This window comes from Alexandromys fortis, unplaced genomic scaffold (assembly GCF_014885135.2).
Source record: "Alexandromys fortis isolate MF-2015 unplaced genomic scaffold, M_Fortis_MF-2015_v1.1 scaffold_211, whole genome shotgun sequence".
NCBI classification, from domain to species: Eukaryota; Metazoa; Chordata; class Mammalia; order Rodentia; family Cricetidae; genus Alexandromys; species Alexandromys fortis.
The window spans coordinates 1,298,281-1,325,705 of NW_026068103.1; the positions used below are offsets into that span (position 1 = coordinate 1,298,281).

The 27,425-nt window shown below is 37.0% G+C and overlaps 1 protein-coding gene across 2 annotated transcripts in view; it reads left to right on the forward strand.

The window, feature by feature from the left end:
- The window catches only part of Hace1 (HECT domain and ankyrin repeat containing E3 ubiquitin protein ligase 1), a 96,074-nt gene that overhangs the window by 8,264 nt on the left and 60,385 nt on the right, over positions 1 to 27,425 (forward strand). For both annotated transcript variants that reach the window (XM_050123949.1, XM_050123950.1), the window contains exons 2-6: positions 1,771 to 1,825; positions 2,008 to 2,097; positions 2,735 to 2,839; positions 9,985 to 10,060; positions 16,256 to 16,387. In XM_050123949.1, coding sequence (XP_049979906.1) covers positions 1,771 to 1,825; positions 2,008 to 2,097; positions 2,735 to 2,839; positions 9,985 to 10,060; positions 16,256 to 16,387 — 458 coding nt within the window. The remainder of the gene's footprint in view (positions 1 to 1,770; positions 1,826 to 2,007; positions 2,098 to 2,734; positions 2,840 to 9,984; positions 10,061 to 16,255; positions 16,388 to 27,425) is intronic.

Here is a 27,425-nt window from a genome sequence, read left to right on the forward strand (position 1 = left end):
GGGAATATGCCCTCCTCTGGATCATAGCAGTTATTTCTAATGATACCTCATGTTACCAATCCATTAAAGTGGTAGTTGCTGGGTTATTATAAATTTATTCTCTTTCCATTGTAATTTTGGAAGATACTTTGGTATAAGCCTCAGTATTTTAAAGACTAAGTAAAATCTCTAATATGATACCATTAGTAATGTATAAAAATAAGCTCAAAACACTAACTGAAAAATAAGATAAATGTAGTATAGCATGTCAGAAACTGACTGTGTGTGTGGTGTATGTATATACGTGTATGACATGTTCACAGAGTCCAGAGGAGGATAGTGGCTGCCTTCCTCTTGTGTTCCACCTTATTTCTGTGAGATAGAGCCTCCCATTGGATGTGGAGACAAGACTGGACAGCAAGCCCCAGCAACTCTGTATGTTTGACAGTGCTGAGGGTTCCAGGCACACTTTTATTTTATGTGGGTGTTGGGGCTGCTTTTGCCTACTGAGCCATCTTCCCTGCCCTGTAGATGCTGATTTTTAATTTTGGGTCCCATTTTTGTCTATAAAGATATGAATGTCTTAAGTATATAAAGCAATAAGCACACCCACACAGACATGTATATATACACACACACTCTTTTTGAAAAAAAAAATTTTTTTTTTTTTTTTTGAGACAGTGTTTCTCTGTGTAGCCCTGGTTGTCCTGTAACTCCCTCTATAAACCTCGAACTGACGGCTCCGCCAGCCTCCGCCTCCCAAGTGCTGGGATTAAGGGTATGTGCCACCACTGCTCAGCTTCAATAAGTATATATTTAAGGTTTCTTCCTGAGTAAAGATTTTGTTTATTTTTGTGCATCTGTGTCAGTGTGTGATTGTGTGCATAAGTGTGTTTGAGTGGTCTTGAGGGACAGAAGCAGAGGCCAGATCACTTGGAGCTAATTAGAGGTAGCTGTGAGCTGTCTGGTGTGGGTTCCAGGATCTGAACTCTGCTTTTTTCCAGAGCTGCCACTGTTCTTTAACCCTGAGCCGCCTTTCCACTTTGTTTGGGTTTTACCTTAGTTCTTTTCATTTTTACACGTATTTGGTTTTGGTTGGCTCTCCTCCTCTCCCCTATCCCCCATCTTCCTGCCCTTTCTCCTGCTTAAGCGAGTCTTTCCCAGCATTCCTCCTTTTATTGTCATCCCTCATTTGTTCTTCTGCCTCCCTACTCCTGTCTCTTCAAATCTTCTTTCCCCCTCTTTTGGCTTTTTTTTTTTTTTTTTTTTTTGAGAGAAAAGGCTTCACTCTGTAGCCCAGGCTGGCCTGGAGCTCTCTGTGTGCTGTGATGATGGGTAGAGACACCATATCTGACATACATTTAACATTTAAAAATTATTTTTAGCACATATATATCTCTTAATACCCTAGCATTTAAAATTGGAGCGCTAAAATGTCCTAAATTTCTTAAAGATTTCCCAGACTATGCCTACTTACAGTAAAACATGTTGAAAAAAAAAACTCATTGGAAATACAATGTCACTTGCTCAGGTTCCAGGAGATACTAGATCTGGTTTACTCTTTAGACTGTGGGCAAGCTAAGTTTTTCTTGGACAGTGTGGAAGGCACAGACACAAGAGAGAGGGGAATTCTGTGGCATGAAAGCTGTAGTGGCTTTGCTTCTCCACTGGTCTTGCTTTCTCCGACCTTTTCTGTTTACATGCAGCTGGGAAAACTGTAATCATTTGTGTCATTTGTTGCAAAAGTAGGAGATAGCTTTAATTCTTTTTCTGTTTATTTTTTTTACTCAGATAATGAAACTGCTGTTTACACATTAATGCCAATGGTTATGGCTGATCAGCACAGGTAAGTGTGCAGCTGTTTTTGGTTGGTGCTCTCAGGCTTTCATTTGTCGTGTTAATTCTCATTCTGCGCCTAGAGAACTGTTGGAATTAACAACTGTTGGCAAAGAGCTCTTAACTCGTTTTAATATGTTTTTTTATTATTTACATATCAGCTCCTCTTTTTATCATTTCTGGGGGATATAGGTCCGTTTCTGAACTCCTGTCAAATTCAAAATTTGATGTCAATTATGCGTTTGGACGTGTGAAGAGAAGCTTGCTCCATATTGCAGCAAAGTAAGCCTGTGATATTTGTCACTAACTCTGGTCTAGAGAGGGATGTTAGCCGTGAATCTGTCCTAACAGCAGCTGGCAGCCAAGGGTGCTTTGTCTTCTTTAGCTCTTGGCGTGCTGTGTATTCTCTCTGTAAATTGTTAGCTGTGATGTGGAATTCATGTCGCATGTTTGTGTGATCATAACTTATTTTAGGTGAGGCATAGGGATTATCTAGATGTGTGTAGAGTGCATTCACCAACATTTCCTTTGCCTTACCATTGTAAGGGATAAAAGGGCGTGGTGGATGCCTGTGGACTAGGTGGTTTTATTCTTCTTACCGGGATGGGAGTATTGTTTTTATCCACGACCTGGTGCCGACTGACCTTTCAGGGTTTAGGTGGCAGCCTTGAAACTAATTGTTCATGATTAACTAGCTCCCAGAAAGTCAACATTATTGTATAGTTTCTTTCAGAACTAATGGTTTGTTTTTCTTTATTTGAACTTTTACTCACAGTAGAATGTAACATCTTGAAGGTAGAGGATAATATTTGTTATGAGTGAATTGGGACCTTAAAAATGTGTTTGATTTTGTTTTTAAATTTTGTCTAGAACTGCTGTTTGTTGAATGTATCTGAACTGTCTTTTAATATTATTTTAGCTGTGGATCCGTGGAATGCCTGGTTCTTCTGTTAAAGAAAGGAGCAAATCCTAACTATCAAGATATTTCAGGCTGTACACCCCTCCATCTGGCTGCTAGAAATGGGTAAGCGTCCTGTTTCTAATGGTGCACCATCACTCCTGATGAAAATAGAAGGAACACATTCTTGGTTTTCTTCTTCCCTGCATTTGTCTTGAAGAAAATTACAGAAATGATTATAACTATTGGTTCGTTTTTCCCTCCCTCCCTCCCTCCCTTCCTCCTTCCCTCCCTCCTTCCTTTCTGTCTTTCTTTCTTTCCTTCTGTCTTTCTTTTTTGGTTTTTCAAGGCAGTGTTTCTCTGTAGCTTTGGAGCCTGTCCTGGAACTAGCTCTTGTAGACCAAGCTGGCCTTGAACTCACAGGGATCTGCCTGCTTCTGCCTCCCTATTGCTGGGTTTAAAGGTGTGCACTACCACCACCGAGCCTTATTTTTAGTTTCTTAAGGATTTACTTTTTCCCTTTAAAATTTAATAATTTATTGAATTTTCCTCTGATAGTTTTTATCTTTTAAATGGAAATTTATTATTACTTGGCTATATGGACAGTCTGTTTGGTGTTTTTCTTGTCTCTTTCCCTGTTAATCTTTCCATTCTCCTTGGCTTATTTGTAAAACTATTTAGTTATTTTTATTAGTGGAAATACATTATTAATATATTATGCAGTTTATAGTTGTTGGAGAATGAATTGTTTAAGAGTAATCTTTTTGTGAAGGGTAGTTTTCAATGCTAAAGTATATTTATTTACTTGCTGACACTGCTGAAGATTGTCCAGCTGCTGAGCTCTGTCCCTACCTGTTTAGCTGTTGTCTTAGTTGCTTTTCTTGTTGCCCTAATAAAGTGCTTGGACAAAAGCACTTTAAGGGAGAAAGGGTTTGTTTTGCTCCCAGCAGCTTGGGGTTTTAGTTTATCATGGTATGGAAGTCAGGGAGGTGGCAGCTGGAAGGATCTATTCACCTCACATCCATAGGCATGGAGGCAGGATTTCAGTCGCAGATGGTGCAGGGTTTCCACAGCAATTAATGAATCAAGATAATCCCTGAAAGCATGCCTAGCAGCTTCTCAGCTGACTTTAGACCTCTTCAAATTGACAGCTGAAATTAACCATCACAGCTGTGAGAACTAACACACTACTAGTATTTCCAAAATGTGAAATCTTAAAGACTCACCTTGTTGGCCTCTTCCTGATAATGTTCTGATCATTACTGATTAATATCATTGCAATTGTATGCTATTTTAAGCCCTACTATGCGTATGTTTTCTTGTCTTTTTCTGCCATGTAGTTCAGTAGGTGTTATGTCTCTTTGCCTTTATCCCATGTGCTGGTTAGTTCCTTGTCAACTTGACAGCTAGAGTCATTTGGAAAGAAGAGAACTTCAACTGAGAAAATGCTTCAAACAGATTGGCCTGTAGGCAAGCTTGTGTGACATTTTTTTGATTAATGATTACTGCAGGAGGATCCACCCCACCACGGGTAGTGCCACTGCTGGGCAGGGGTGATCCTGGGTTGTACAAGAAGCACTCCTCCATAGTCTCTGTTTCAGTTCCTGCTCAGAGTTCCTGCTTGGACTTCCCTCAGTGATTGATAGTGATTGAGACATGTAATTCAAATAAACCATTTCATCCCAAAACTGATCAGCATTTTAACACAGCAATAGAAAACAATTTAGAACACACTGGTATTTATTTGTTTATTATTATTCTGTTGGATTAAAGAATGATACTAAAATGATGGAAATAAAATTTAAAATGAAAACAAGCAGTTTTTTATCTAGGCCTTTGTAAATGGATGTTTCCTGACCACCCAGTCCCAAATAACCCTCTCAGGGACAGAATATGAATTACAAATGCTCAGCCGATAGCTTAGGCTTGTTTCTAGGTAACTCTTACGCTTAAATTAATCTATATTTCTATTTTTGCTTTGTCATGTGGCTCATGACTTGTTACCTCATTTTCTGTATGTATGTCCTGCTTGCTCAGCAGCTGGCTGGCATCTCCTCTGACTCCACCCTTCTTTTTCCCATCATTCTCAATTTGGCTTTCCCACCTAACTTCCTGCCCAGCTACTGACCTGTCAGCTTTTTATTAACAAATGTGAGTAATACATATTCATAGTGTATAAAAAGATTGTTCCCCAGCATTCCTTGCTTGATGAGTTTAGATTTGTAAATCTTTTTCAGACATTGTAAATTTTCTGTCAGTATACTTCCTATTGTATATCTTTTAATTAATCTTACAGATATTTTTATTTTCTGAGCAGGAATTTCATACAGTTGACATAGCTACATATGTGAAATGGCCATGGAGATAAAGTTGTCCATCTTATTAACTTGAGGCCAAAGGTTTTTATATAAGTTTATGTATATTGAACCAAGATGATGTGAACCATAGTTATATCAAGGTCAGATAGGGAAAAGATATAGTATTTGGTCTAAAGTCTATTTGGTATGCTCCACGTCATTTGATTGTGTACCTTTTTATATGGGTGTTTTTTTTTTTTGCTTGCACATTATTTCTATGCACCACTTTTTTTTTTTTAAAAATTTTATTGTGTATAGAGTGTTCTGCCCAGAAAAAGGCACCAGATCACATTATAGATGGCTGTGAGCCATCATGTGGTTGCTGGGAATTGAACTCACAACCTTTTGATGAGTAGCCATTGCTCTTAACCTCTGAGTCATCTCTCTAGCACCCTCTGATTGTGTAACTTTTTGATAGGTAACAAAGAACCAATTAGACAACTATATATTGTAATATGTCAATCCAAAGTCATAAATTATTTATCACCTTTTAGATACATTAGTTATATTGGAAGGATAATGGCAGAGATCTTTTTTGAATGGTCATATATCTTAGAATATTTTTCAATAGCTACAAAGGAAAGGAGAGCTTGGTACATGGGAGGGATGAAAAAGTTCTCTTAGACACAGTGTGTGAGGATCAAGGAATAGATGTCAGGTTTGAAAGACAGGGTGGTCTTGGTGTTCTTCTGAGATAAAGCCCTTTTAAGTAGAACATGCAAGGTACTTTTAATCATTCTTGTCAATAGTAACTGAAAAAGTTAACATTTTGAAGGGCAGATAATACATAATTCACTTAGCAATCAGCAAGATGAGAAGGTGCAGACTCCCTATGTCTAACAAGAATACCGTGACATTCAGTAAATATCTTAACTTTTATTTCTTATTGAATGGCTCCCTTGTTTAATATGGAAGTGCTTACTAAGTGGGTGATAAATGACCGAGTATTCAGTACTTCTGGAGGCACTTGCATTTTCAAAAATAGCTTTATACTATAATTGCAGTTAAATTTGTCCATGTTGAAGTATAAATCATGTAAGAATTTTGTCTTTTTGGCTGGTTTATTTTGCTTTCTTTTGCTTTGTCAACTGTTGCTGTGAAATGGATAATATATGCCTGTTGGCCTGCTTTAGCTTTCGTATTTCTCCTGTCACATTAGTGTTGCCATGTAAACACAAGGTCTTTTTGTAGAGCTCAGGCTGGCTTGAATTTTCAGCAGTTCTCTTGCATCAGCCTCCTAAGTGGCAGGACTGTAGGTGAGAGCCATCATGCCCAAATCTCCTTTCTAATAAGTCCCATTAATCTGTCTTAGTGCTCTGTGTCATTAGATCACTAGAAGCTTCCTGTAATTGTTGAAGTATATGCGCAGGAAAATTGTTGTTTTTTTATGTAGGAGATCCAGCCTACTCCCCATTATATGAAATATTAAAAGGAAAGACTTTGAAATTATCATTTATCTGTAGGTTACAGATTAGTCAGGTTTGAAACACGATTTTAAGAGTATTTGGAGGGTAAATTATGAGTTCATAAAGAGCAAACTTGCATCAGTATTTTAGCTGTAAATCTTAGCAAAAGAGCTGCTCAGTTGTTTGTTTTTTTTGACAGAGACTGGAAAGTAGTGATAGTGGTTATTAAATAAGAAAGGCACAATAAATTTTTGTCATCTTGTCCTGTACCTTCTGTGATTTGTGTTTGAAGGGGAGAACATTAGAGGTTGTTACTTTTCTTCAACCAGCCTGCCTTAAGTGCTTTCTCAGGTCTGCTTCCCTGGCCCATTTCCACCTGACTGCTTGTTTTGAAGCTGTGCCAGTGGTCTGCTTTGGATTCTGAATTGGTTTTAAAACTCCATCTGGATGGACATAGTCATAAGTGTACATTTGGAACAGAATTTTTTTTTTAATTTAATAACCGTAGTTGGACTTTCTTTGGAACACCAGCTCCCAGATAATGGCATGGAAACTTATTATTAATTATGAAAGCTTGACCTTAGCTTAGGCTTGTTCTCAACTAGCTCGCATAACTTAAATTGACCCATTTATGTTAATCTATGCTCTCTCACACGGATCGTTACCTCTCCTCAATATAGTATACATTCAACTTCCTTTGCATCTCCCTGGTGGGTCTCCGCCCCACTGATTCCTTCCCAGAGTTCATACCTTTGGTGGGAAGTCCCTCCTATCCTCTCTTGCTAGATATTGGCTGTTTAGCTCTTTATTAAACCAATCAGAAGGTGCTTTGGCAGAGACACATCTTGATAGTGTGTGAAAAAAATTATCCCACAACAATTTTATTATTTTGAGAATTTTGTACATGAACACTATATCTTCAACATTCCTATCCCTTCTCTTTCCCCTCCAATTCCTCCTGTTCCCTTAATAAAGTCACGATCTCTTAATTATTATTGTTGTATGTATGAATATATATATATATGTAATATATACATACATGTATATAATAGTAACTAGTCCTGGATCAGGCTCTAAGGAAGTTTTGTGAGCAAACTCAGTAGGTTTACTGAGTTCATTTTGCTTTACTGTATGCATGTTTGTTCAGTGCTGACCACTTGTGGTCTTTGTGGGAACTCATCTCTTTGGGAGACTGGTTCTCTCTCAGCAGGCATTGACCACCTGTATCTCTTCATCTGGGGTGAGACTGTGGAATTTCCCGTGCACATTGTCATGTCAGCTCGTGTTGGTGTTACGGCGGTCTTATTTAGGCAGTCATATTGTTGATAGTAGCTTCCTTGTTATATATGGAAGACACCTTCACACAGCAGATGTTATATATGGAATGTTATATAGAGAAGACACTGTAGCACTTTCAGATGTTCATTAACAAAGTTTTAGATAAAACTTGTATGTAAGAATAAATGTAAACTTCAACATTTATTCACAGCTTTATTTTCCATTTCTTTGAGTATAATGCAGATTTTTAAATAATGTTTAACTTTGTTTCAAGAGCAAAAATCAAAATAAAAAAGTGGTTTTACTGTGCTAGCTATTTACTCTCAGGTTGAATGTTTATTAATAATTGATAAAGTTTTAGTAAGATTTTCTGTATAACTGGCTATGTTACCACTAACATGATTAAACATGACACAAAAAGTTGTTGCACTAGTTGAGTAAATCTGTTATGTACTCTGTATGCCATATATTGTGTTTGGTATAGTACTGTATGATAATACTGTATACATCATATAATACATACGTGATATACTATATTATGACTTATTCAATTAGATTATAAATAGCTTCATGTCACAGGTTATATCATAGCTTCTCAATTCAGTGCTGAATATATATTAGTTATCTGTCTGTCTGTCTCCTAAGTAGATTGCCAGAGGGATACCAGTAGAAAATGAATCTTTAGAAAGTATGTGGTTCATAAAAATCTTAGCAGGTATTAATTAATGAAGATGAATTTAAGATAAATATTAGATAGTAACTAGGATTGGATTAAGTTATAAAATGAAGTGGGTAGGTAGTTCAGAAGCACAGAAGACTTATTTGAATAGACACATATTCGAGGCCACACAAAGTTCATTGAGTACATGAGAAGATGCTTAGCATCAGTAGTTGGGAAATGGAGAACTAATGAGTTACCATCTCCACTATAAAATGGTGACTATCAAAAAACATACCATAAAGCAAAAACATTGTACCAGCTCCACTATAAAATGATGACTGTCAAAAAACACACCATAAAGTAAAACATTGTACCATCTCCACTATAAAATGGTGAAACAAGACGTTGGCCAGGCTGTGGAGAAATTGGAGTCCATGTAGGTGACAATGTAAGATTAGGTAAAGCTGCTGTGAAGAACAATGTGATAGAGCCTCTGAAATTTAAAAATAGAATAACTGTATGATCCAGCCTTTTCATGTCCAGAAATACTCAATCAAAAACAAAGTCCAAAAAATTTTTGTCATTATATGTATATCAACATTGTGTATAATGGTCAGATGTGGAGTAGCCAAGTGCCTGTCAACTGATGAGTGGATGAGAAAAGTTTAGTATATACAGATAACAGAATAGGTTTCAATCTTAGAAGACATTATGATAATTAAAATACCATATAGATCTGTATCCTTAAGAATTGTTAAGATGAGCTGGGCATGCCTTTAGTCTTAGTACTTAGGAGGTAGAGGCAGCAGATCTCTGAGTTGGAGACCAGACTGGCTACAGAGTGAATTCTAGGCCATCCAGCAAGGGCTGTGTATTGAGACCCTGTCTCAAAGAATCAGTCAATTCATCAAACAAAAATGGTTAAGATGATAAATTGTATGTTAGATATATTTACCACATAACATAATTTTTAAAAATTGTGGGCAGAGAGGGGGTACATATATATGTGTTTTACCAGTCCTCCAATGATGTTTTTTCATCTTACTGGGGATCAAACCCAGGGTTTCAAACATGCTAAGCAAATCCTTCACCACCATGTTATATATCCAGCCTGTTTTTTTTTTTTTTTTGTTTACAATCTGTTTTAGTATTTTAAACATTTATAATCACGAAAGTAGGGATACAACAGTATAGTATTTTTCCTGGTCCATTGTGTATCTTCTTATATTTCAAATGAAGATTGTTATTCCATTTGGTTAGCCAAAACTAGACATTTCTAATAATTTCTTTTATTTAGTCGAGACTAGAAATTCCTCAGAAGTTTGGGTGATAATTTGTCCAAGTGAAATGAAAAATGGATTGTAGTTTTTCTTTAATCTGTCATTTGGGTCATAGAAACAGCTTTCTCTTTTATTTTAAAGTAGTATTCACACATATTGGAGCTATAGTAAAGTTGTGGCTGGAGATATCATCTAATACTGGTAGTTGTAATCTAATACATAACTGTCATGTCATTTGTATGTTTCCCGTCTTAGTTATCCATTACTGTCTTTTTTTTTTTTTTTCCAGACAGAAGAAATGCATGAGTAAATTACTGGAGTACAGTGCGGATGTCAACATTTGTAATAATGAAGGCCTTACAGCAGTACGTGGTATCAGTTTCATCTGAGATTTAAAAAAAATACTCTGGAAAATAATGGTGAATGTGCTGTTAGTGCAAATTATAGTACAAGTGTTTGTACAAGTTACTTCTGTAAAGTTCTTGTGACGTATCCAGTGAGTTTATTAAGAAAGGTAGTATTTACCATGTTCATCTTGTCTTTAGATTTATAACTTTCATTCACTTGGAAGCCTTATTCCTGTAGTTTTTGTCACGGACTTTTAGGGGAGATTTTCTTTTGAAGTGTATTACCAGCTGGGCTGGGCATGGTCTCACACACCCTTAATTCCAGCACTTGGGAGGCAGAAGCAGTTGGAGCTCTGTGATTTCGAGTTTGAGGCCAATCTGGTCTACGTAGTGAGTTCCAGGATAGCCAGGATAACATAGAGAAATGCTGTTTCAAGAATCCAAAAACAAAGCAAACAAACAAAAAAACAAACAAAGTATTTTTGCCAATTCATTATACAAGAGCTATTTTCCATTATGGCTTTAGGTAACAAAGGGAATGAGAGTTCAGTCTATATACTCTGTACACAGATAACCACTATTAGCATCCATATCCTTTCAAGTTTGCTTTATTGTATTTAAACCAATAGTTTTCAAAATCCATTTTGCTGTTATCATTTTCCATGCAAAAATAAGTTAGTATACTTTTGATTTACATACTGGGAAATGGCACTGCTGAAGGGATTATTAAAAATCACACAATTTTAATCAAGTGATTATAATTTATTTGAGTAGTATTTATTTTTGAAGTAGAGATAAAATAATGTGATCACTGTAGTGAAGACATAGCAGAATGTGTTTCAGCTCCTGTGTGCTGGGATTTCAAGTGTGTCCTATCATACCTGGCTTTTATTACATCTTTTTTTTTTTTTAAATGTATGACGTAAAAGAAAGCTTCCCTGAGATTTGAAGTATTCTGTTAGTGGCTTAGTATAAAGTGGGCCTGATCATGAAAAGAATCTGTAATTCCTGTGAAAAATCCATATTTGTCTATATTAGCATCACTCATAAGGTAATCTTGCATTCAGAATTCAGAATGCTTAGAGATGGGATATGTGCCATAAAGTTATAATACCTTAGAACTGACATAGAGACCTTTCTTTCTTTAGGACAGTAACTTGAGGCAAGCTAAAATGTTGATAGCTATCATGTTTTAATTGCATAATTTTGTGTCTGCAAAATTTTCTTCATTCTTGAACTTTAAGGAAGATAGAATAGAAAAATTTTAAAGTCTTTTATTTAAAAAAATAGTGATGCATTTACCTAAAATGATTTTTTGCAAGGCTTCTCATAAGGAAGGCCCCTTGGCCTTTTCTCCTTTAAATTCCCAGTCTAAGCTTTCTATTTCCTTAGGAAATTCTTTTCTCTTTCAGTAGATTTGGAAGCTGTGTATGTGTCTCTATATTTGAACAATGCATGGTAGTGATCATTTTGGTTTTAGACATCACTACTTAACATTTGGAGATAAATCTATTTTTCCATTTTCCCATTCATTTCTTCATTTATAAGCACATTTTTCATGTCCTTCCAATACAGTCAGTGTAATTTTAGTGCATATTTAGCACAATGCATATCTGTGCTAAGAATTTACTGTAGTTACTTTTTTCCCTTGCTTAGCATTTTGCTCTATGGTTGATAGTTACCTTTAAAACACTGAGGTAATTGTAGACTGCAGGTTCCTAGAGATCCTGTCACATTTCCACCAGTTTTCCTGGACATTTTATAAAACTATAATATGGTCCTGTGACGAGGATGCTGATTCAGTCCATCTGACTGAGGCTTCTCCAGTTTCATTTGCATGTGTTCATATGAACTGGTTCTGTGTGGTACTATGGCCTGTGTGCTCACGTGATTATTACCACAGTCATAGTTTCAAGATTTATAGTACCATAAATATTTGTGTGTTACTCTTTCCTCACCCTCCTTTTCCATCTCCTTCTCTCACCATGCTCAGCCTTTGGCAACCATTCATCATGCCTCGTTTCCACATTCTGCCGTTCCAAGGATGTTCATTAACAGTTCCTACTGTATTGACGCTTTCAGGCTTGGCTCATTTTGGGTTTATTACCTGGATATCCATTTGGCTGTTGTGTCTGTCAAAAGTTTGTTTCTTTATAATGCTGGATAGAATTGCATGGTGTCTATGCTGCCCTTTGACCTCCTTACCTGTTAGAAGACACTGGAGTCCTTTGGGTTTTTGGATATTATCAGTAAAGCTGACAGAAACATATGATAATGTATAGGTTGTATTTCCTTAGGATAAATGCCTAGGAATGAAGATACTGGGTTTCATGCTTGCTTTTAAGAAGCATACTATCTAATTGTGGCTATAGAGGTTGTATCCTTGCCATCTCTCCAGCCCTGAGAGTAGTGCTTCATTAGATATGTCATTTGCAAGTATTTTCTAAATTTTTAGTTTGTCCTTCCAAATACTTCACAGGGTTCTTTTAGAGACAGCCTGATTATGTAGTTCAGACTGCCCTAAAACTCAGCATATTGTTGCTTCAGCCTCCCAGGTACTGAGTGACAGGCGTGTGACATTACACTGGGTCACAGGAGGAGTAAAGGATTTTAATTTCAACAGGTTTTTCAATTTGTACATCATGCTTTTGATAGCAATTTTAGAAACTCTTTGCCTAGCCCTAAATATTGAAGGATTTTTTCTCCTTGAAAGTATTAATAGTTGTACTTTTTCTACATCTGAAGCTTCATTTAATATTTTTAAGAATTATGAAGCTTGGGTTGAGCATCAATATTTTTGTCTGTGAGTGAATGTTCTGTTCCAGTAGTACTGGTTGTTGAATGGTTATAGTCTATCCATAATTCATCTATGTATTTATAGCTGGGTGTGGTGACACACACCTTTAATTCTGCACTCCAGAGGGAGAGTGGGAGTCTTATCTTTGAGTTCAAGGCCAGCATGGTTTACTGGGTGAGGCGGGGTCAGGACTGCACAGAGAAATCCTGTCTCACAAGCAAACAGACAGACAGACAAACACTGTATGCATTTATTTCTTCATGAAATTGATTTTGCATCTTCCTTAGAAATTCATCTGGGTATATTTGTGTAGTCCTTTCTAGGCTATGTACTAGTTGTGTTGATATATGCATATGCTTCTCTGCCCATACCACACAGCCTTGATTCTTATTATTGTAGGATTCTTCTTCTTCTTCTTCTTCTTCTTCTTCTTCTTCTTCTTCTTCTTCTTCTTCTTCTTCTTCTTCTTCTTCTTCTTCTTCTTCTTCTTCTTCTTCTTCTTCTTCTTCTTCTTCTTATTATTATTATTATTATTATTATTCTTTCTTCAATGCCTGTGCTTCTCTGCCTGTACCACACAGCTTTGATTTTTTATTAATGTAGGTATGTTATTATTATTACTTTATGTAGTAAGTCTTAATATTAGAAGAGTAATTCTTCCGTATGTGTGTGTGCGTGTGTGTATGAAGATTGCATTAGTTGTTTTGGTTTGTGCCTACAGAAGTACTTGAATATGATTGATATTACATTAAACTTACTCATTAGGCCTTTGATTTCTTTCTTTTTTTTTTTAAATTTTACTTTTTAGTTTCACATATCAATCCCAGTTCTCCTTCCCTTCCCTCATCCCATTACCCCCACCTTTTCATCACCCCACCCCATCTGCTCCTTAGAGAGGGTATGGCCTCAAATGGGGAGTCAATGAAAAGTCTGTCCCATCACCACTTTGAGGCAGGAACAAGGCCCTCCTGTGTCTAGGCTGAGCAAGGAAATAGGCTTCAAAAAGCTAGTTCTTCTACTAGGGATAGATCCTGGTCCGCGGAGAGGGCCTTTCTTTTTTCTGCTGCTTTGTGAGCTTCCAGATTTTCCGTCTCTGACTCCCATAGGAGTGCTGGGTTCACAAATGTCTACCACCACACCTGTCTTTTTCTCTTGGTTTTGGGACAAAACGCATGGTCTGGAGCTGTCACAGCAAGTGAGGAGCTTTTTCTGTCCTTGTCAGGTTGGTAAGTGGTAGGGATCTGAGAGTCCAAAGTTGTCTTGGACATATTTTCAGCTGATGTGTTTGTGATGTGAAGTATGTTCTGTCTTATACCTCAGGAGGCCCATGCTGCTTAACTAACCAATTCTGGAGCCTTTTAGGAGTTCTCTTGTCTCTTTATTTTTATTGTATCTGTATTAATGCTCTATCTGCTAGTATGTCTGGTCCCTTCTGGAGAAGGGCATTAGAAAAAGGCATTAGATCCATTGGAACTGGATTTTCAGTGCTTGTGAGCTACCATGTGGGTGCTCAGAACTGGACTCAGTTGCTCTGCAGAAATATTATGTGATTTAACCACTGAGCTACCTCTCCAGTCCCCTCACATGCCTTCTTACTTAGCTTTTGCTCTTACTTAGGATTCGTTTTTTTTTTGTTGTTGTTGTTCTGACATGACAGTAATTATTATTGACAAGATAAAATGTAATACATGCTCTCTAGCTTCCAAAACTTGTGTTTCTCCCTTGTCTTGATGGGCAGGTTTCTTCAAAACTGCTCTTTTACTGCTATTTTAGTACAGTTGTGTTAAAGCTGATAGATATGTAATCAGTTTGCACTTTGAAGACAGGGAAGTGTGTCCTAATGTTTGTAATGGAAAAAAGTCAAGTGAAAACTGTATAAAACACCCAGTCTGAAATTGTCTGCTTCCCACCTTGATTTAGTTCTGAGTATTGAACTTGGAGCATATATATATATATGCAAGCAGGAGTTTAATATGAACATATGAACCGTATTGTTAATTTCTGTCAACTTGACACAAATCCTAATCACCTGGCAAGAAAGACCCTCCATCAAAAAAAGGATTTGCCTCCATCAGACTGGACTGTGGGCATGCCAGAGGAGACATTTTGTTTCTTCTTTTTTTCTGAAAAGATTAAAATAAAATAATTATGTGTATATATGAGTACAGTGTCTAAAGAATATACACACATACATGCACACGCATATACACACACGCACACACTCAGTCCCTGGAGTGTTACTTGTGTGCATGTTTTAGGGCTGGTTATTTGGCATTGGACGGCTTATTTCTGTGCTCTTCTCTGGGGAAGACCACCTCTGCTGCTTCCAGTTTTCCTTAGTTGCCTTTGTTTCTTTGTGTATTGATGAGGTCCAGCATTTTTTTGATTAGTGATTGATGTGGAGGGCTCAGCCCACTGTGGATGGTACTGTCCCTGAGTAGGTAGGGCTGGGCTGTATAGAAAGGTAGATGAGCAAGCCAGGGAAGCACGCCAGTAAGCAATATTCATCAATGGTCTGGGATGAGTTCCTGCCTCCAGGTTTCTGCTTGGGTTCCTGTTCTGACTTCCTTCAGTGGTGGACTGTGATGTGGAGCTGTAAGCCAAATAACCCCTTCCACTGCAAGTTGGTTTAGGCCATCATTTTATTACAGCAGCAGCAAACACAAATGGGAACAATTCTTTATGAGACAGGATTTCTTTCTTTCCTCTTTTGAGACAAAGTTTCTCTGGAAATCAGGGCTGTCTTGGAAATCACTGTGTAGACCATGCTGGCCTGGAACTCAGAGATTTGTTAGCCTCTCCTTTCCTAGTGCTGTGGTTAAAGACATGTTCCTGACACTGGGTTTCTTGTAATTTACTGTGTGGCTAAGGCTGGTTTTGATTTCCTGATCTTCTGCCCCCTCCTACTGGTGCTGCAGTTACAGGTTTGATCCCTAGCTTCCTCCATTCGTCCTAATTGGAAATTTAACATTGTCTTTTAGTGGTATTATAGGTATTTTATAGTTCTTTTAAACAATTATTCTTATGTATTTATTATTAGTAGTATAGGATATATTTGCTGTTCATAACTACAGGAAGTATGTTTTATTTGATTATCCATTTGCTTCTGGAAAAGAAAGAATACTAACCTGTTTTCTCTAGCAGCAGCTGTGTTGAGAGGCTAGTGTCATCCAAGAAGCAGAGTATTTGGTGATCTAAGCCGAGGATACTTTTTTGAATCCTTCAGTTCTTGAGTTTGTAGTACTTCATGGTATAGCTAATGTCTTGATGCATTTGTTTTTCTCATTTAAAAGCAGGAGAAAAATTTTTTACAGTGTTCTTTGAATATTGTGCTCAACAGAGAAATAGTATTTCGTATGTACTGACTTTTACGGACACTCCACTGCACAAATGCTAATAATGAAATGGCTTCGCAGATACAATGGCTGGCTGTGAATGGGCGGACAGAACTCCTCCATGACCTTGTGCAACATGTCAGTGACGTGGACGTTGAGGATGCAATGGGGCAGACAGCACTACATGTAGCCTGCCAGAATGGGCACAAAACGGTAAATTCCTCCCTGAAGATGGTAAAGGAAGTGCATGTATTTGTATTAAAATCTTGAACTCATGAGAAGTTTTTCATTTTGCATATTTGGGAATATGCAGCATTATAGGAAGATACTGTTTTCTATTTTGTATGGCCTTCTGACTAACATTCTGTCTGGGCAGAGGCAATAGAAAACAGTGCTTTTTGCCTTTGCTCAAAATAGTTATAATTTTGATTTTATTTCTGATTCTATTCTTAATAAATGACTGTCTTTGAATATACCTTTACATAATAAAAGTACGACTTTACATGTATTTTAAGCAATTATATTTAGTCAGCTTTAACAAGTACCTTTTTCATTTTTTATTATTAAGTGTGAATTATGAAATCAGTGAGTAAGGTGAATATTGGTACGGCTTTGTAAGATTTCCAGCTGTGTTATCCTGTTTCTGTTTTCCCCGACTGGTGGAAGTAACTTTCCGCCGATGTCTGTAGCCCTGCCTTTGTTCTGTGGTGTTAACCTTCCTGTTGTTGTTGTCTAGACATTTAATTAAAAATAGCTTCTTCATTAGGAAACTGCTGCTTTATGTAAAAAGACAGAGAGTTTACAGTCTTAGATTTTCTGTTTACTGTCTTTACTGTTCCATTTATGTTAAGATTTTTCTTTCACATGTAACCTCGATGATGAATGCAATGTCTTTCCTTGCTAACTAGCCATAACCATACCAAGATAGGCTGAAAATAAGTCACTACTAAAAGAAAAAGCTTATTTGTACATCTTCTTATAGGTGCATACTTTCATTATTTCATTTTCTTTTTTGAGATGGACTCACTGTGCAGCCCTGGCAGGCAGGGAGCTCCCTATGTAGATCAAGCTGATCTTGGACTTACAGTCTTTAGTTTGTCTCCTGAGTGCTTGGATGCAGACATGACTCCTGTGCCCAGGTCACAATCTGTTGATTTATTTTGTGCCAACTCTCAGTCATATGTCTTTTGTTGGGAGACAATATTGGGATCTAGATTTCTGTTTTTGTGTGTGCGTGCATGAGTGTGCACAGCCTTGAGTGTCGTACCATCCTGCTTTCTTTTACTTGGAGTTAGGGTCTTTCATTGGCCTGAAGTATCATGGAGTAGGTTAGGCTGACTGACCTCTGAGCCCAGTGATTTGCCTGTTCGTGCGTCCTAGGAGCTAGGATTACAAGCTGTGTCACACACCTTTCTGTTTTTCACAGGATGCTGGCAGTCTTTATGGTGGTGAGGCTGAGGTTAGCTTGTGTATAACAAGGGCCTAGGAAAAGAGATGGAAGATCTTCTTTTCTCTTTCTTGGAATGTCTTCTGAATACCTTTGTTCATCTGTAGATTTTTTTTTGTTGTTTTGATCGTCAGAAAAATATCTAATCATTTTCAAGTAGGGTTTCTTTTCACTAGTTCATCATTTCTCTCATTCTTCCATCAATATTATTGGTTTTAAAAAATATGACATGTGAAAAAAATGAAGTATCTTTATTTAAGTGACTCAGCTTTTTCCCCCCTCCCTTTATGTTACCAGAGCTCAAACCCAGAGACTCATTGCCTGAGCTGTGTGCCCAGTCCCAGTGGGCTGAGTTTTAGAGGAACTACTGCATATTAGAAAATGAATCACTTATAGTTTTCAAGGGATAGGAAAAAGAACCTACCAGATGAACAGAATGTCACTTACTAAGACTTGTAAACCTTATATTTGCTTAGGAACCCCTGGTGTTATAATTGGAAGAAACTCAGAGAAGCTAACTTCAGTTGTTTGAAGCTAGTGTAGAAACAAGGGTTAGTAAGAAAACCTTGGTTTAAAATATACTTGGAGATTATATTAAAAATTTAGAATTGCCTTATAAAGTTATTGAAAATTAGATGGTATAATAGTATCCCATATGGTTTACATCCTAAAGCAAGCATTATAAAATAATGGAGAATTCATCATAGTCATAGAATGATTGAATGCCCACGGGATTCATAGTGAACCTGAGGTCATTGAGTCTGAAGTGCTCTGTAACTTCCTGTGGATTTTCTTGGCTGGTGAGTTAAAATGGCCTTTTTTTTTTTTGTTTTTTCAAGACAGAGTTTCTCTCTGTAATATACCTGACTGTCCTGGAACTTGTTTTGTAGACCAGGTTGGCCTCAAGCTAACAGAGATCCACCTGCCTCTGCCTCTACCTCCCCAGTGCTGGATTAGATGTGTGTGCCACCCACATCTGGCTAGTGTATATATATTTATAGAACAAAATATAAAACTTTTTAGAGAAAGAAACTGTATTAAAATATCTCTGAAAAATCTTCAAATTGAAGAAAACAAAATAATAATAATAAATATTATTATTATTCAGTGAAATTTGCCCTTGGATTTCATTTTAGAGTAAATCTCAGGAGTTCATGAAAACACTTTGAACAAATACCGAAGAACTCAGAAGCTTTGTGGAGTATACAAATAAATATGTATTCTTGCCTTTTTGACAAGAAATCCTTTTTCAGATTTATGCTACTTTTCTAAAAGGTAAAAGACTTGGGAAACAGATTTTTTTTCATGATTAAGCATTTAGGCCTGAGGTTGGGGCATAAGCCAGTGGGTAGGCACAAAATCTTGGGTTTGGTCCTCAGTCCAAAGGGGCAACAACAGAAACTGTCTTGAGTCTCTATCAGTTTTCTGCAGTCAACCATGAGAATGCCTTTGAAGTCTCCATAAGGAGGATGGGACCCCACAATAACGATTCCTCCCAGAATATGATAACACAACTAAGCTTATCACCTAAATATCAGCATTGAACTACAAATTGCTCAGAATAATTTTGAGGTTACAAGCTGATGTGATATACAGCCTAACAGACAACTCTAACCAGGACTTGAGACAAACCCTGCACTTTCCCATTATGCAGAGACTGGACAACAAATGATACAGCTACCTTTCCCAGTACTTGACAATTAGCCCCAATTTTTCTTTTTAATATCCCATAAAGATACCATCATCCCCAGACAGTAGGATGTAAATTTAAGAATAGGATGCCCACATTCCCAAGAGGTGGGGAGTGTGGTTATTTTGTTATTCGGTGGATTATGGATATTTGTCATTGTTCAGCGGATTGGTTATTATTGGCCAAGTTGTTACTGGCTCTGGTCAGAAAAAAAGCTAAACAAGGGATATTAGATTAAAGGTTCTTGTTTTTAAGGTAGGGAATATACATATGATAAGATCAAAGGGTAGCTTATTGAATTACTCTGAAAAGAAAAAAGGGAGGATATAGATATGATAAGATAAAAAGGTAGATTTTTGAGTCTTACTTTTTAAAAGCAACTACTAGTTTTCAACGTTTCACATTGGATTGGACTTTTCTATATTATATACAAATTTTATATATTGATTCAAATTTGAGGTTAATTTTTTTTTAGCGTATATTGTACATACATTTCTATTCTTGTTCAAGGTATTGTACTATACAAGCCAAGCCATTTAACAATGCAATACAAATTTCTAGTCCTTGAAAGTTTTATTACTTACTGTTTAGGATAATAAGGAAATGCAGATTAGTTGTTAATAACTTATTATAATTAGACTTCTCACATTAGGTAGGTTTTCAAGGTCAAACAAAGAAATGTTTAGATGTGTTATTTTCTACAGAATACACCATTTATTAAGATATTTTAATAGCATAGCATAGGTTTTTTTTTTTTTTTCTTCTTTTTGGACAGTAAGGCATGTCTGCTACTGGCAGCACCAATCTATTCCAGAGAAGAAAGTGGTCATCGAAGAAACTTCACATAGTATTTACTTTTCTTGTAGCAAAATAAGCCACTGGGCAAGAAAATGCCCCTGTCTCGACTGCTGACAATATACTATCCTAATTGGACAAGCAAGACACAAAAGAAAGTGACTGCCAAACATTGTCAAGACAAAGAGGGACAGTCCTTCTGAATATCTCGCCTCACAGAAATGTCTGTCAGATATGCTAGGCCTGTAGGCCGAAGATGTATGCCCTAATGCTGCCCTAATGTTGCAGAGGAACCATGGGTGACTGTCCAGAGAGATAGCTGTTTCTGTCATTTCTCACATTTTTTTTGAAAGTCGTTTGCTTGCACTTCCTGCTTACTCCATTAATATTATTTCATTCTTGGGTCTCTAAAAGAGTTGAAGACTAGAAAGTTATAGTTTTCCCTGTTTACCTGAAGTAGAAAGCAGTTATGTTAGAAAGTAAATTAGGTACATGACTTTGAACTCACCAAGATAGGATAGATAATGGAGTATTTTCTCTAAATTTGTCAAATGCAAATGGACTAGATAGTATTGATGTATTTATTGCCTGTATATATTGTATATAGTTATTGTACTTACTATATATAGTTTTTCTTACATTAGTTATAGTCTTTTGTATTTTAGACAAAAATGGGGAAAAGTCGTGATATTTCATTTGTATTTTAATAAATAAATTTTGCCTGAAGATTAGAACTCTAAACAGCCACACTAGTCGGCTATAGAGGCATGCAGTGGTGGCACACACCTTTAGTCCCAGTTGCCACACTAGTTAGCCATAGAAGCTTGCTGTTGGTGGTGCATACTTTTAATCCCAGCACTAGAGAGGAATATAAGGCAGGATGAGATAGGAACTCACTCTCTTTCAGTCTGAATATTTCATAGAGATAAGAGCTCTCTAGTGGCTTGGCTGTTTTGCTTTTCTAATCTTTAGCCCTGACTGTCTAAGAACCCACTTTGTAGATCAGACTGGCCTTGAATCCAGAGATCTGCCTACTTCTGCCTCCTCAGTCCTGGGATTAAAGGCACTTGCCACCACTGACTGGCAGTGGTATCTTTATTTCTACAAATAATTATATCTGATTTATTTTATCTGCTTAAAAATCTTAGTTTTTTAAAATATTTAGGGGTTCAAAAATTGAATCAGAAATTTATTTTTGTCAATTATGTTGTGTCTTATTGACTGAAAACCTCTGATGTATTGATTAAGTAAACACTCCACCTGAGTTTTGTCTATTATGTACACACTAACATATTTACATAGTTAGAAATGTGTTAACTTTTAGTATTTTCAAGACTGTTTACAGTCTTGGCATGTTGGTAAGGCTGGGCAGCAGATACCTCTGTAATTTTTTGTAGGTTTTATTTTTCTTGATATTTCACTTCTAGATCATGAGAATACTTTGCTAGGAAGAAAAGAGTTTGCTGTTGATAAGGGCTTCTGGAAGGCTCACTTCTCTATGAGGGCTCAACAGGAAGGTGATGGGAGAGCTGTGAGGGGCCTCTACTGTGAGGAGTACTTAGATCCCTTTCTTTACACTTGGTCCAGAACAGAGTTGAAGAAATCTTCTGATTACCTGTTACTTTCTTGCTTTTGTTTCTATTATGGTACGGAATTAATAGTGGATTGAGTTTTAGCTGTCATTCCCATTCATGTTTCAAGAGCTTTCATGAAAAAGATCAGCAAACAATAAAAAAGATTAGTGGTTGATGACCTTTCAATCACTTTAATGCTATAGGAATTAGTAAAGGAATTTTTTTGCATTCATATTTTTATCAATCATTTTTTCCTTCCTGTTAGAATGAGTAGTTTCCCCCTGTCTTTTTGTAGGCAACATTTACCTACAAGTGAATGCTTAAAACTTATCTCCTTTAAGAGTTGCATAGCTGCTTGGCGCGGGTGCTGCAAAGTGAATTTAGGTCCTTTGGAAGAGCAGCAATCTCTTCAGTCTGTATTAAGAATATTAATTAGTGTAAATTTTGTTAAATAAGGAAGGAAAATACGTACCCTGATGGAAAAGAAAAAAGCTGGGATAAGCAGTTGCCACTACCTTCATCAATGTGTTTTATCAATGTCTTTTAGAACATACAAGGATATGGCAAGCACATTAGAAAGGAATGAATTTTTAATGTCTGTAGGTTATACGAGGATATGATAGGAACATTGACAATTTATAAGTCTTGCTTTTTTTCTTTGATTTCCTTGACGTTTAACCACTTAAGAATATGTTAGTCTATGGATAAATAATTTTATCCTGTGAGCTCTACAGTATAAATGAAAATGCAGAAGCACTGAAAAAGTATATGGTTTAAGAACCATTTAAGAATCAAATAAGTGACTGTTCAGCACTAGGGGAGGATGAGTGCATCGGCATGCTCTTTTTTAACTTACATGACTGAGATGATATGTCCTGACCAAAAGTAGCTGAAGGGAGCAAGTGGTTCCTTCAGCCTGCGAGTCCAGGCTATCCTCATTACTTCAGGGAGGTCATAGCAGCAGGAGCCAGAGACATCAGCTCACGCTGTCTCTGCTGTCAAGAGCAGAGGGGAAGTATGCCAGTTCAGCTTGCTTGTTACTCAGCCAGCTTTCCTCACTCTTCAACAGTTCAGGGCCCAGCCCATGAAATGGTGTCTTGAGTATTCAGGGTGAGTCTTCCTGAATGGACTAGCATTTCAGACAGTCCGTCACAGACATTTCCACAGACCAATGTGATAAAAACAGTCATTTGTCACTCTTTCTAAGTAATGGCAAGTTGACATTTACAAGTAAATAGCACATTCTATAATTAATGTAGTTTATGAAGATAAAACTAGGGAGTAATAATGAATTTATAAAAAAAGCAGGAGTTTTTAATTCCTGGAAAATAGAATAATTATTTTGATGATGGTCTTAGGTTTTTTTAAATTTTTTTAAAAAATTTATTTATTATGTATACAATATTCTGTCTGTGTGTATGCCTGCAGGCCAGAAGAGGGCACCAGACCTCATGGTTGTGAGCCACCATGTGGTTGCTGGAATTGAACTCAGGATCTTTGGAAGAGCAGGCAATGCTCTTAACCGCTGAGCCATCTCTCTAGCCCCTGGTCTTAGGTTTTAACCTCTGTTTTTATTGTGTGATAGAACATAAATTACCTTTCTGGAATTCAGAATATCTTACAGAAGTAGAGTTATTAAATGAATTGATAGGTACTTAGTACAGTGTCTGGGCACATGTTAAAGTTATTCATATTATTATACCATTGTATTGTTTTAACTGTAATGTATATAAACAAATAGTATATTTTAATATCTTAGCTTTTGAGTTGTTAGATTTGAGGTACATGTGAACCTTCTTTTTCCATATGGGCATTTTTCATGTATATATGTATGCCTGGTGTACTAAGAGGGCATCAACTCCTCTGGACGGGGTTTGGAGTTTGTTGTAGCTGCAATATTGGTGCTGGGAATGGAACCTCTCTGGAAAGCAGCCATTAGTCTTAGCCGCTAAGCCATGTCTGTAGCCCCTGGACTTGTGTTTTCTCTGTACTTGCTTTCATCATTCCTCAATCTTCTGGGAGACTGAGTTCTTTGTCTATAAGTTCTATAATCAGTGGCCGTAACTGCTGCCTGTCTCACTCCTGCTTTAAGATCAAATGCAGCAGTTGGGGTAGAAATCTTGAACGGTGAAGCTTTGATCAAGTGCCCACATAAGCCTTATCTTGAAAAAACAGGACTCAGATGTGCATGCTTATGTATACTCGTGCAGGCTCATGTGGAGGCCAGAGCAGGTGTCAGGTAAAGCCATCTCTTACTGCTTTGTACCTTAGTTCTATGGGACAGAGTATTTTCATTGAGGGCAAAGCTCTACCAGTTCAGTTGGGCTGGCTGGCCAGTGACCTCCAGGGATCCACTTACTTCATCCTTGGTTTATAGGTTATAGGCATGTATGGCCATAGCCTACTTTTATGTGGGTGCTGGGGATTCAAACTCATGTCATCTTGATTACCCACTGAGCCATCTCCCAAGTCCTACTTTATCTAAATATAAAACATAGGAAATACCGTATTACAATCTTTTGTGTTTGCTGCTAAGAATTGAATCTAGGGCCTTGAATATACTAAGCCCATCTAAAGCAAAACAAAGCAGTCCCTCTTCCAATTGCATTCCTCCCTTGAGCCCCTCTTAAGACCGGGCATTCTCATTTCCCCTTAAGTTATGTTTGCTTGCTTTCAAAAGCAACAACAACAAACTACAAGTGAGCGCTACTATTTAGGTTTTAGAATTTGTGTTGGGATATAAGTAAATTCAGGCACTAATATATGACTACTCTATCTTTAAGTCTTTTACCAAAATCTTTTAAAGAAAACATGGTAGTTCATTAAATCATCTTTCTTTTAAACCAAGATCACCTGAAGAGGTGAAATTCAAGTTTTAAGCTTCTCTTCGGTGCATTTCTCCAAATAATAAGTTGCTATGACTGTTTTTCAGTTTTTCACACTTGTATATTGTTTCTTTATGGATTTATACATTTTCTTTAGGCAATTAATTTATATGTTAAGTTTTTTTTCGCTGATGAGTCAAGTTGTAAACACTTTAATATATACATATTTTTTTTTTTGGAATTTGTTTTTTTACAACTTATTTTGATCAGGGTTTCCCTCTCCTAGTTCCTCCCAGACCCTTCCCACCTCCCCACCCACCTGACTCCATATTCTTTATTTTTAGAAAATAAGCAAAGCAATTGAAGAATGACAACAGAAATAGGAGAAATATAGACATACATATATCTACACAAGCAAAATCCATAAAAACACAGAATTGGAAACTGTAATATATAAGCAAAAACTCAGTAAGGCAAAAAATGTCCCCCAAAAGAAATGTGAGATTAAAAGTCTATAAAAATATCATGAGTTTTTTCTTTGTTGGCCATCTCCTACTAGGCATGGGGCCTTAAGTACTTAATATCCCCAGTGAGACTTCTTGGAGAACACTAAATTTTCTTTGGCAAGCAGTTGTCAATAGGAGATACCTTCTGGGCTAGGGATAGGAGCTTACATCCATTCCCCCTCTCATTGTTGGGACCAAATCTGGCTTGAACCTGTGCAGGCCCCTGCAATGCTGCCAGTCTATGAGTTTATATGTGCATCAGTCCTGTCGTGTCAGGAAGACTGTTTCCTTGGTGTTTTCCATCACCTTGGCACTTACAGTATTTTTACATCTTTTCCCGAACTCTAAGGGGAGGGTTTGATAAAGGCATCTCATTGGATTGAGTAGTCAACACTCTTGAAGTTAGTCATTCACTGTGTATGTGTATGTCTGTGTGGTGTGTTGTATCATCTGCTGTGGGTGTGCATGTTGAAATCCAAAGAGAAGATTGTGGAGTCCTTTATCTCTAGTCCCCAGTAGTTCTGGGCACTGAGCTCAGGTCGTCGGGCTTGAACCCTGAGAGCCCCAGTTTCTCAGTTTCCTCTGTGGATCAGCAGTTCCCCCTTACATCACCTTGTAATGTCACAGTGCTGTTGTTTACAAACAGATTTGTTAGATAACCTGCCAGTTCTGTTTTTTCATAATCTAGATATTTTTAATGCCTTTGTGTTCAATTTCTTTTATTTTGATTTCTATATTATCTGCTTTTTTAATTTCTTTTTTTTGGGGGGAGAAGGTTCTAATTTCTAATTCCTTTGAGAAAGAAGTATTTTAGGAATGAGAAAATATTATAGATAAGTACATTTTGACCATATATTTGAATAATAACATGAATGACTAGAGATTTATATGTTTGAAATAATTTAAAAACCTTGACGTCTTTAAAAAATTGCTTAAATTCCAATGTTACATTTATGAAATTTAGTATTAGTCAGATTTCAGGTTCTCGCTGAGATTTTACTAGACATTTCACATTGGCGTTGCTTTGTTTAGACTCTGTACTTGGTCCTGTTTAGCTCTGGCTATGTGTGCTGCACACTGGATGTCTGTGTAGTACCAGGCCCTTCTAGTCTTTGTATCAATTCACCGGTTTTCTCATCTTGTTTTCTGTTTATTTCCTTTTTCTTTCCTGTCGATGTCCCAAACATCATTTTTCTAAACGTTAGTTGGATTGTTATTTCTTCTGTAAAATTGTACATTTTCTTATTTTCTAAATATTCTCCCCCCAGGTTCCTACCCTTGTTCTATGGCTAAAATACCCTTTTCTTCCTTTTTAGAGTTTTTTCTTTTCTTCCCCCTCTTTTCCCTCTCTCCTTCCATCCATCCTGCTCTTTCAGATAGGGTTTTGCTGTATAGTTGAGGCTGACCTCCAACTTGCTTTGTAGCCCAGGCCAGCCCCACCTTGGGATACTCCTGTTAGTCCCCTGAGAGTTGAGGTTATAGGCATGTACCACTCTGCCCAGTTAGCTTTTTAAATTCTTTTTTTGTGGTTCCTTTTTTGTGGTTGTCTATATTTTTTCTGAGTTTTGCTTTGATTTGCCTTTTATCCCCAGGTTAGATGTTTGCTTTAACTGTATTTTAAAGATTGTCTGTCCATTCATATTTAATGGTGAGACACTAAGGGACGTTGTATGAGGAATGAATTTATTACTGCCTGGTTGAGCTGTATACCAAGGTGTCTAGTGACACTGTCCATATTTTGGACTCTTTTTTTTTTTTTTTTTTTTTTGGTGAGTGCTGTCCAGCACATGATGGAATGTTTTTCTATGTTCCTGATTGCTCACTAGCTAACCAGTAGCATCCTCTCTTCCTAATCGTGAAAATCAAAGTATTTCCTGGCATTGTGAAATGCTCTCAGAGGAGAACTGACTGACTTGCTCAGTGTACTCTTGTCCTCTTCTTTCTCTTGTGTGGGTGTACACTGTGATTTTGTTATTGACATAGGACTAGGGTTTAGAGCACCAACATCTGTGGTCAATCTAGAAGTAATATTGAAAATTATTAATTCCAAAGGTGTTTTCTTTTTAATGTTTTTATATTCTTTCTTCATTTTGTTTTTCCAGGAGAAACTCAAATGAGGACCATAGGAATAAAACTAAAAACATTATTTTTGAGGTTTTTCAGGTGGGCTTTGTTCTGTCCTGAATCTCAGATGTGTATTTTTATGATTTTATGTGAACTCACTTTCTCTTGGTAGAAGTCAGATGACTATAGGGGAGCGGGTACATATGATTGAGTTTCAGAGAATTTGAGCCAGCATGGACTTTTGTTGATTGGAAAAGGGCTTCTTAGCTTTTAACATGTTGTACAACAGTTATACTCTGGCTTTGGGAGAATTACAGGTCTGTGTGCATTTCCCTGCAAGAAGTAAAATG